This window comes from Primulina eburnea, chromosome 3 (genome assembly GCF_022965805.1).
Source record: "Primulina eburnea isolate SZY01 chromosome 3, ASM2296580v1, whole genome shotgun sequence".
NCBI lineage: Eukaryota > Viridiplantae > Streptophyta > Magnoliopsida > Lamiales > Gesneriaceae > Primulina > Primulina eburnea.
In genome coordinates this window covers 8,708,279-8,718,221 of record NC_133103.1, presented here as the reverse complement: position 1 = coordinate 8,718,221, position 9,943 = coordinate 8,708,279, and the positions used below count along the sequence as shown (strand labels likewise).

Genomic DNA, 9,943 nt, shown 5'->3' with positions numbered 1-9,943 from the left:
AATTAATCAAACATAATCCCTTTTCCCCAAAGGATTATATAATCACCCACATGAGGATAATAATGCATATAGTGTGGGCCGGTGCGGGCTGAACGGGCCTATCACAATCTTAATCATGCACACCAAACACATGATAAGTGAAGGATTAACAATCAATCCCCCCTTATCATGCACACCAAACAATGCCAAACTATAATAGTTTCTGTATCTAAACTCGCCCGTAGTTTGTTATCTTAAGTATAGTTTGATACACATGATAGGATAAACATGTGATATATAATATAAGATAAGTTAATGATAAATAAGATGTAAGATATTATATTTAATGTTTGGTATGATTTTAATAAGAGTGATTACATTTATATATTAGATTATAATGACAAAATTAACCTTATCATAATAAATTTTATAATTTCAAAGTTGTTACTTGAGTTCATATTTTTTATCTGTTCATGCACCGATAATGCTTGCATGATTTATTTATTTTTACCTAATTTTATATATTATATAATATAATAATTGAGCTCTTGATTTTGTAAGTCAAGTCAAATATCAATTTTTAATGTTAATCGGGTAATACTAATAATTTTATTGAGATTTATAAAAATTATTTATATAATTATCTCGAATTCATTTATATAATTATCATATTATATAATATATAAAAATAAATAAATATATTTATTTGATTTTAATTTCTACCTACTAGCATAGATTTATAAAAACCATTTATAAATTGAGGGTAATTAAGTCATTTATAGTGTTTTTTATCCTTAAATTAAAATTATCACACCTAATAGAAAGGATATTTTATCCTTCTAAAAAATTATTTATCAAAAGCCCATGATATTATCATGAGCTTTTTAAAAATGTACCAAACATTGTATAAAGAGGATTATTTATCAATCCCTCATTTATCCCATGTACCAAACTATGCCTTATATGATAATAATCTTATAAAAGGTTTTGCACGATCCTCAAGAAAACAGTAATTAGAGTAATGGAAATCATTTCTTGAACTTTTTAGAGTGATGGTCACAATTCGATGAATTTTGTGATAATATGATTTGCATGGCCGTACAATTTTGTATAATGTGATAATTTTTTGTTTGAAAGAGGTCACTCCATTAAGTCTGGTACAAGAGATCAATTTATGGATATTTCTGACTGAATTAGAAATCGAACTCGATTAAAACAGAGCTCAAGTCGATCTTTCAGCCGATTTGATTGCTACTGTTTCCACCATAGTTGTGGTGATTAGGGAACACATCAATTACAGGGGATGGACAGACAAATTTAATTTGTGACAACTTGAATCGTTCAAAGATTTAAGAAAGTAAAATGTCGAGTGTATTTAAAGCAGTCCATTCACAAACAAAAGTGATTTCAACTTACCGAACACAAAACTAGGAAAATATATAAGTTGAAGCATCCTCACATAACAGCATGGGCTTCGTTGTCCTCTATGACATGGATGATTTTGGACGTGGGCTTAGCCAATAGATCAGTGTACTCTTGGAAGGGCGACTTTGTGAAGCGGGTTTCCCTCCAGAAGTCGGGAGTTAGGAACCCATATGTCTTCAACAAACAATCAAAAGTTGCCTGCAAAGAATGACTTTCAGTCAATACCACAACATGAATTGCATGTATCACTGGCTTGGTCGCAGGTTTCACACATTTGAACACAAACTACCAAATATATACATGTACATGCTTATGAAATGAAACTCAGAAAACCCAAAACTCCCGTGCAATCAAACCCAGCCCAAAAAAACCAATATATAATTTTTAACTTTTTTCTATTTCTCTATGGATACTTGATAAATTTATATAGTTGGAAAAAAAAGTATTTTTCTTCTTACTCCTTCATAAACTTACTTAGATTAGTCGTATTTGTGTTATTTTTTCAGTTTTTTTATTTAAAAAATAAAAATTTGGGGGGTGCTCCAACCCGAAGCTCCAATGAGTACATCAGAATAATCAATTGAGAATCCCACAAAATGATAACAGAGTTCCAATTCAACAAGCAAACATTTCAGAGAACTTCTCAAAAACATTTTAAGAGTGCAAATTGCATCGATTATTGGTATGCATCGTACCATGTTACATAACACCAGGAATCGCTAAGATGAGTTTTATGTCCCATATTTTTAGGCAAACTAGTAATATTAGAACTCAAGACATTCTGTATTCTTAATATCCTTTTAACCTACGGTCTAAGCTACATGAAATGATAATCAATTATTAGATCCAAACAATACAAATCCAAAACCAAGCAATTTTATGCGACTGTAAAGATTATGTTGAATGCAGCTAAACATACACAAACTTGATTATGCAAGAAAACGAAGTTATCACAGAGACTATCAGCTGTAAAAGTCCAGACCTTGACAAAGTTTCCAAGGGTCTTGGTCGATCCACGGGAAGAAGTGAAGACATCATCTATACCAGCAAACTGGAGCACTTTCTTGGGGACACGCGCCGCCACAATACCAGCCCCTCGGGGTGCCGGAACCATCCGCACCGTAACAGACCCACATTTCCCGGTCACCTTACAGGGAACAGTGTGCGGCTTCCCGATCTTGTTCCCCCAATAGCCTCTCCTCACCGGGATTACAGACAGCTTGGCCAATATAATAGCGCCACGTATAGCAGTCGCCACCTCCTTCGAGCACTTCACACCCAATCCCACGTGCCCGTTTCCATCCCCAACCACGACAAACGCCTTGAATCTGGTTCTCTGCCCAGCCCGAGTCTGCTTCTGAACCGGCATGATTTTCATCACCTCGTCTTTCAGCGACGGCCCGACGAGAGTGTCGATTATTTGATACTCTTTGATTGGGAGGGAGTGGAGGTAGATTTGTTCCAGAGATTTGATCTTCCCGTCTTTCACTAATCGTCCAAGTTTAGTCACTGGCACCCATTTCTCCTCCTCCGTTTCGCGGCGCGGCCGGCGGCCTCCACGCCCGCGGCCCCCCCTGTCACCGCCGCGTCCCCGTCCACCGAAGCCACGTCCAAAACCGCCACGATCTCCTCCGCCTCTCTCTGCCATGATCTTGTACTTGGGATAGGAGGGGTTGCAAGTAAAAACCTAGCTTAAGGAAAAATGGACTTTATTCATGAGAATGGTTAATGGGCCTAGGTTTCAGTCCACCAACTCAACTCCCCCAATTTGGTCCTCCAACACTAATATTTCACAACCCCCATGCAGCCCGAAAAGAAGGCATATAATTAATTCATAATCCTCATCGACCATAGCTACCCGAGTGAATTAGGTTGTGGAGATTAATGACCCATAATTATAACTATAAAATATCTGTTTGACTATTAGATATCATATAGATTGATGCATTTGATTAGGATAGAAGAATTCATTTAAAAAATGAATCCATAATGAATTTCACATGACATTAATATATATGAATATGTTTGAAATATACAATTATTATCGAAAATGTTTAAATTCATATAGTATTTTCGAATTCTTTTGAATTTAATTAATCAATCCAAGTCAAACAATTCGAAATCGAATAATTTAAATATATCAATTCCAATGCATAATTTGAGATATGAAAATTAAGGTAACCATTTTGATTATTTCTAATATGAAATGAGTCAATCATACACGGTAGTATTTTATTGAGCAAAAAAAGTATGAATTTTTTTTATTTAACCCTATAAATTAAAAATTAGAATTCCTCTAGGACGCAACTTTCATCTAGGTGATAAAAGAAAGAACAACTCATCTTACAAACGTATTTTCATACACTTGTCTCATCAATAAAGATATGTTAGATCAATACTCGTATCAGTTCCTCATTCTACATCTAACATTGTCCGTATATGGTACATCCAACGGGTTATATTTATCTTTTCCAAGATATCTACTATATGATAGTAACAATAATACATTTAACCACTATTTCCAAGGAAAAAAAAATTGAAATTTCAAATTAAATTTATATTATCTAACCCTTATTTCATCCAATCAGAAACGAAGTTCGATCAGGAGTACTTTCAAACTTTACTTTCCCAACAATAAATGGATATATGCAAAACGCAGAGTGCATTGTTCGTTTATGCGCACGAAATTGATGGAAAATCACATGAGTCAACAATTTTCAAGGTAGATATCATCGTGTGCACATAATCGAGCAACATGTGCCCAACTCTTGTCTGTTTATATATCTATGGGAAAATAACAAACTTGGTCAGATATGTTTCGTCATTGTGATTTTAGCAATCAATTTACCGAGGTTTCAATGTTAGTATAATTACGCGGAAATTACATTTTTGTCATGTATTTTTATATCTTTTTCGATTTGATGTTCACCGTTGTAAAATTTTAGCTTCATCACGTTAATTTGTTTTTCTATGCAATTTTAGCCATTTTCTCACGTGACAACGATGCAGACATGGTGGTGATGATGTGGCACTGACATGCCGAAAACGTGTACAATATTACTTTATCATTCTCGATGAAATATGACAAAAATTGAAATCTTCTCGTAAAATAAAATCCATCTCTTTCAATTCCAATAACTTTTTTCACCGAAATGTCGATGTGACAAAAAACATAACAATATCCGACACCATGTCTACGATTATCAGCACCACTTCAGCAACATCCAATATCACATCAACTTCGAGACAAAAAAAACCGCAAATTGAAAAAATAAAAATGCTATTACACTAAAACTGAAATGTGACTAGATAGACAAAATTACAAGAAGGTCAACTCAAACGATCAATTTAACAATCGTCCCTGCATTATATATATATATATATATATATATATATATATATATATATATATATATATATATATATATATATATATATATATATATATATATATATATATTTCTTCTTTTTTTTCGAAAGATTTAAAAATGCAGTTGCTAATTTTGTATAACATTTTTAGACGCAAAATGCGTATTTGGAGTCTATATCCACGTGTGTGTGTGTGTATATATAGAAGATCTATGAATAGCCAAGGCCATGGTAGGAGTTTGAGTTTCCTTCAAAAAGCAGCAACTTTACCAAGAAAACTTAAGCACAATTCAGTACGTTAACAGCCAATGTTTACCTCTAAGGAAACTGCCCCTCGGTGTACTGCCTTTGCGCTAAATAAATCTAGCTTTCAAGATGTATCTTTCACCTCGTACCTCATGATGAAACCCAAGGATATTGCAAAAATTTCACAAAATGAGAGCGGATTCTCCATTAATGACACCGAGCTGGGCATTTTTGACGCACATATGTATTTCAGTGGAATCGACGATCCGAAAGAGGTCGGAAGACAGCAGCAGAAAGAAGAGAAGTCTCACGATTTGGTTACTGATGATCAAAGGGTACCGTCACCAGTTTCTTCTGTTGATGGATATTGCAGGAATTTCCCACAGAGAAGATCTTTCAACGCTACTCCTACGGCATCTATATCGGAGGCGAGTTGGAATAGTCGAACCGGGTTGTTGATGTCGAATCCCACTGGAGTTTCTTTGAAGAATTTTCCTTCGAATGATCGCAAGAGAAGGACATTTGCTGCCAAGAAATGGCTTTTGGATAGAAAGGGTAACTGCTGCATTGGCAAGAAAGCTGTCCAGGTTAAGGAGGTTGAGTTGGAGCCAGAAAAAACAGTGCTGGACTCGATCAAAACTGGTAAGAACATCGATGATGAAGACAACCATTTGCCTTCTGACTTCTTAAAAAATCACCAACAGAAGAGGCTCTCACAAGAAAACAATCTCGAGACCACAGAAGAAACACTCAAACAGCGTGTATCAGCTAAAGGGAGGCCTTTTATCGAAGAATTGAGGCGTTTTTCGTTCCCTATAGTAAGCACTTCTAACCGGGATAATGTGAATCATATGCCTGCATTGAAGAATATCGGGAGAAAATCGAATACTAGCCCTCTTGAAGATCCACCCCGCAAGTCTTTGGAAGTTTTTCGTGCAGTTCTTGATCTGTCATCGGTCTTAGAACCGATAAATCTGGTGAATGGTCGAGCAGGCCTTTTTGATCGAGGAAGTCCAATAGTGGGTGTAACGAACATAGATGATGATATTGGGAGCGATGCGAGCTCGGACCTATTCGAGATCGATAGCTTATCAGCTCCAACTTCGTGTAATTCAATGTACTGCAGAAGGGATTATTCAGTGGAGGAATATCCTACATTTAGTGCGAGAAGAATTGCAATATCCGCACATGGCATTAATGTGACACGCAAGGTTGAATTTGACATGAAGAGCCTGGACGAGCCATGTTCGGCTTCTGAGTGTTACCCGCCCGCGGCGCCGAGTGAAGTTAGCATTGACTGGAGCGTGGCCACGGCCGAGGGCCTGGACAAGGCAAGTGTCACTACCAATATCTCAGCCTCCGCCTCAGAAATCTGCAAAGCCGATATCATGGAACCGCTGCAGAAAAAGGAGGAGGTGGGTGGCCACTGCGGGTGGCGGAAGGGAAATGGGCTGCTTCTAATGGGGTGCCGTCAAGAGAAGGCGGTGAGCGTGGGGCCGCATCCGGTTAAGCGTGTGGCACAAGGCCACCGGATTTCGTCTTAGGCCGAGGGTCGACCGTGGCAGGGAGGCTCTAATACGGCGCGGCTTGCTCTTGCTTTTGCTGCATAAGAACTCATGACCTTTCGAGTAAATTTATTTTATTATGGTAGGTAGGTAGTTCATCACATAAAATCTTATTACAATTAATATTGTAATGTCATATTAAGTACTTATAGATTTTAAAAATATTGTGTTTACCTTTCCCAAAAATTTATATTTTGCATACAATATTTATACTATAGTACTAAGCGAGAGACCTTACAATATCTAATTTTTTTCTGAAATATACAAAATTTCTCCCCAATAATACCCATTTCTCATACTAATACTTTTATGAGAATATTTGACAAAAAATTAAATGTTTTTATGAATTAACGTTTATATTCAGGGCACAAAGAGCAATCATAGGAGTGAGGATGTGTATTAAAGGATACAAAAGTGTCAAGAAGCATGCATCCTCCTGCATCCACCAGCCACGGCAGGTTTGGTCTTATTTCCGACCAGTCCAAGCTTTTAGCAAGAATGCTGAAAAAGAAACAATATACAAAATAAGAACTCGACTGCAAGACTGGACGGGATTTAGAATAAGGGGGCGAAACTTGAATTTTTGCAAAAATTACAAATAAAAATTTGAGCCTCGTTTGATCGAAGAGGGTTACTGCCCCTCCCTCAGCTGATCAAACGAATCTTTTATAACAGAACAAATACTACACACGGTGTGCAGAAGCATGATGACTGCAGTAACTCACCTTGCCACATATGTAGCATTGCCAACCAGAGCAAAAACGAACATTAACGGGTTAAGCCCCTGCACATTAGACCATTGTAAAAAAAAACAAAACAGAGAACTTATCAGCATTCAAATGTTTAATTGGTTCTGGTAAGAGCAAGAGTATTTTCATTTTGTTTATGTTTCTTGTTTCTGCTTATTTGAAAAATGGTACTCTCTTTTCTTGATAAACAAATTAACAAGGGGGTAAAATATATAAACAAGTGTTGAAAAAAATAGTCAGACAATTTTTTATTGTTGAAATGATTGAAAAAGATGAGAAATCTGTAAAATAAGTACGAAAGGATGAAATTTTTTAGTTACTTGACTTGTAAAGTTAGGTTTCATCCCATAAATTCGATTTTCTATATTTTGTCCAATTTACAAGACTAAAATTACACTCAAAAGATATAAAAATTTGCTATATAGGATAAATAAAAGTGATATTAACCTCGGCACTTCCCTTTTTGATCTGCACAGATGAACAAAGACATTAAATGAGAATTTTCCACGCTTTCTGACTACTAATCTATACTACTAGTAGATAAAAAACGGTGTATATAGTAAGATACCAGAATTTCAATAATAAAAGTTGCATTTGTTTTAAGAACGATACTATGAGATGCTCAAATCTGTTTGAAATCCCATGGAAAAAAGCACATTAAACTCTTGTTCCCGGCCAGTTAATACATCAAATACAGAACTTAGGAGAGATAACCCAACTTAATGAACAGGAACATCAGATAAAAAACAAGACTCCGGCACTCCACATCACCATATTAAAGAGGATGTGATAGAGTGAGATTTGTGATCAATGTTTAGTATACTAATGGCTTTCATTCTCACACCAACTAGTAAGTAACTCCCTTAAGCATCTAAACTTACCCGTGAACATGAAAAATGCCCAGGGTTATTAAAGTCTCAGAGAGAAAGGCAATCAACTACTAAAATCACTCATTGTGCATGCAATTGCTTGCACTATTGACAGTCTGTGAAACAAATATTAAGTGTAAACAGCACTTGGATCTTTATTTACTTGTGCAACAAGAAGAACCATGTCAACAAGTATTTTGATTTTGACTGAATGGAGGTGTTTGTAAAGTTTGAAGAGCAAAAGTTTTATCTTGAAGAGCAAAAGTTTTATCTAGTTTGGTTTCATCTCAATTTGAAGGAAAGAGATCAAAATAGCAATCAATGGTTTTATCTATTTTAGCGACGGTTGAAGTTATGGGGAGGGAGTTTTCTTCTTATATATGCTTGAATAATCAACTATAAAGGTAAGCCCGTGTTACTCCAAGAATGTCGTTGATTGCTTAATCAACGTGATGATTGCACTTTTCTCTCCCGAATGAACGTGGCCTCTTCTTGATTCAAGATACACACCCGAGATTCATGAGTGATTTTGGTTTTCCTTAAGTGCAAATGGAGAGTGATTTTGGCTGCATTAATTTCTTCCAAGATTGGTGCACTTCCATATAGTGATAAATGATCAGTAATGAAGGGACAATGATTATTCAAATTTTCATGATTATGATTGTATGGAACTAAAAAATGTTGTGCCAAAAATGAGCTGAAATTTCCTATGACATATATAGATTTTCTCGTTGCAAGATTTCGGGTCTTCACAGAAAAAACAACGGTTTTAGTAAAAACCCGTTGTCTTTGATGTATTGTTGAATGCCTATTTTCTTGTAGTGTCTTCTTCCTTTTCCAAATTTTGGCTATACGTTACTTTTGCACAATTGTTGCTCCTCAACAATCATCTCATTGTTTTGTAAAGAATATTCACATCAAAACATTAACTATGCAAGTGGCATAGTCGACCCTAACAATGGTTAAACCGCAATTTTGTTTGTTATTTTGGTCCCCTGTATTGTTCAATTTTAGTCTTTAGTTTTGTATCTTTAAATTTTAGTAAGTTTTCAATGGATACGCTGATGTGGCACTCTGCACACATCAACATCATATTAGCGGCACATAAGTCCCTCCTCAAAAAAGATTAAAATGACAAAAATAATAAAGATATCAGATTTAAAACTGAAATTTGCATAAAATTTTTTACTGTCATCATCTCATATTTGTGTAAGTATCCTGCATTTCCTATTTCTTGTGTGTGCCAACCACAGATATTCAGGCTATCCTACCAAACCAAAATGGGTCATCCATATTCAACTCCCTCCATTTTCCACTTTCTTGATTAGCAGACCAAACCACCATCACGGCATATTATAACACACACAATTATGAATCAATGTAAGAATCAATGTAAGAAGCTTTAGTTGTAACACATCTTATAAGTTCTAACCTCCTGCCTCCTTTTATTGAACTTTAGGCGTGGGTTATGACCATATATACTGTTTGTGTGGAAAGCGACAAGGTAGTTGCAATATACATCTACAACAAATTAGTATAAACCTCACTTATCAACTTTGATATAAAGGTAGAAATTTAAAGTTCGAAATTTGAATGATGTCTTGCATATAGAATATTGTGTGGGAAGCTGCAAATAAAAGTGTTGTCAAGGATGCAAAATGTTAAGTTAGGAAAAACAAACTCAACAGAAAAGATTAACAAATCGATCATATATATATATATATAGGTACTAGTCCAAAGG

At 35.6% G+C, this 9,943-nt stretch overlaps 2 protein-coding genes across 2 annotated transcripts; one reads left to right on the top strand and one right to left on the bottom strand.

Moving 5' to 3' along the window:
- Positions 1 to 1,283: 1,283 nt before the first annotated feature.
- On the bottom strand, positions 1,284 to 3,096 carry LOC140826037 (uncharacterized). The gene is made up of 2 exons (XM_073188129.1): positions 2,387 to 3,096; positions 1,284 to 1,602 (listed from the first exon to the last, which is right to left on the bottom strand). Exons 1-2 carry the CDS (start codon positions 3,050 to 3,052, stop codon positions 1,435 to 1,437), a joined length of 834 nt encoding a protein of 277 aa, XP_073044230.1. The 5' UTR covers positions 3,053 to 3,096; the 3' UTR covers positions 1,284 to 1,434.
- Positions 3,097 to 4,951: 1,855 nt separating this feature from the next.
- Positions 4,952 to 6,642, top strand: LOC140828168 (protein PHYTOCHROME KINASE SUBSTRATE 4-like). Its single transcript, XM_073191153.1, has one exon. The coding sequence runs from the start codon at positions 5,082 to 5,084 to the stop codon at positions 6,561 to 6,563; it is 1,482 nt and encodes a 493-aa protein (XP_073047254.1). The 5' UTR covers positions 4,952 to 5,081; the 3' UTR covers positions 6,564 to 6,642.
- Positions 6,643 to 9,943: the final 3,301 nt, after the last annotated feature.

Excerpts from the sequence above, each read along its gene's own strand:
- LOC140826037 (XM_073188129.1), bottom strand. The coding sequence starts at position 3,052 with ATGGCAGAGAGAGGCGGAGGAGATCGTGGCGGTTTTGGACGTGGCTTC. Across the intron at positions 1,603-2,386 it reads CCCTTGGAAACTTTGTCAAG|GCAACTTTTGATTGTTTGTT; the intron begins GTCTGGACTTTT and ends CATTCTTTGCAG.
- LOC140828168 (XM_073191153.1), top strand. The coding sequence starts at position 5,082 with ATGTTTACCTCTAAGGAAACTGCCCCTCGGTGTACTGCCTTTGCGCTA.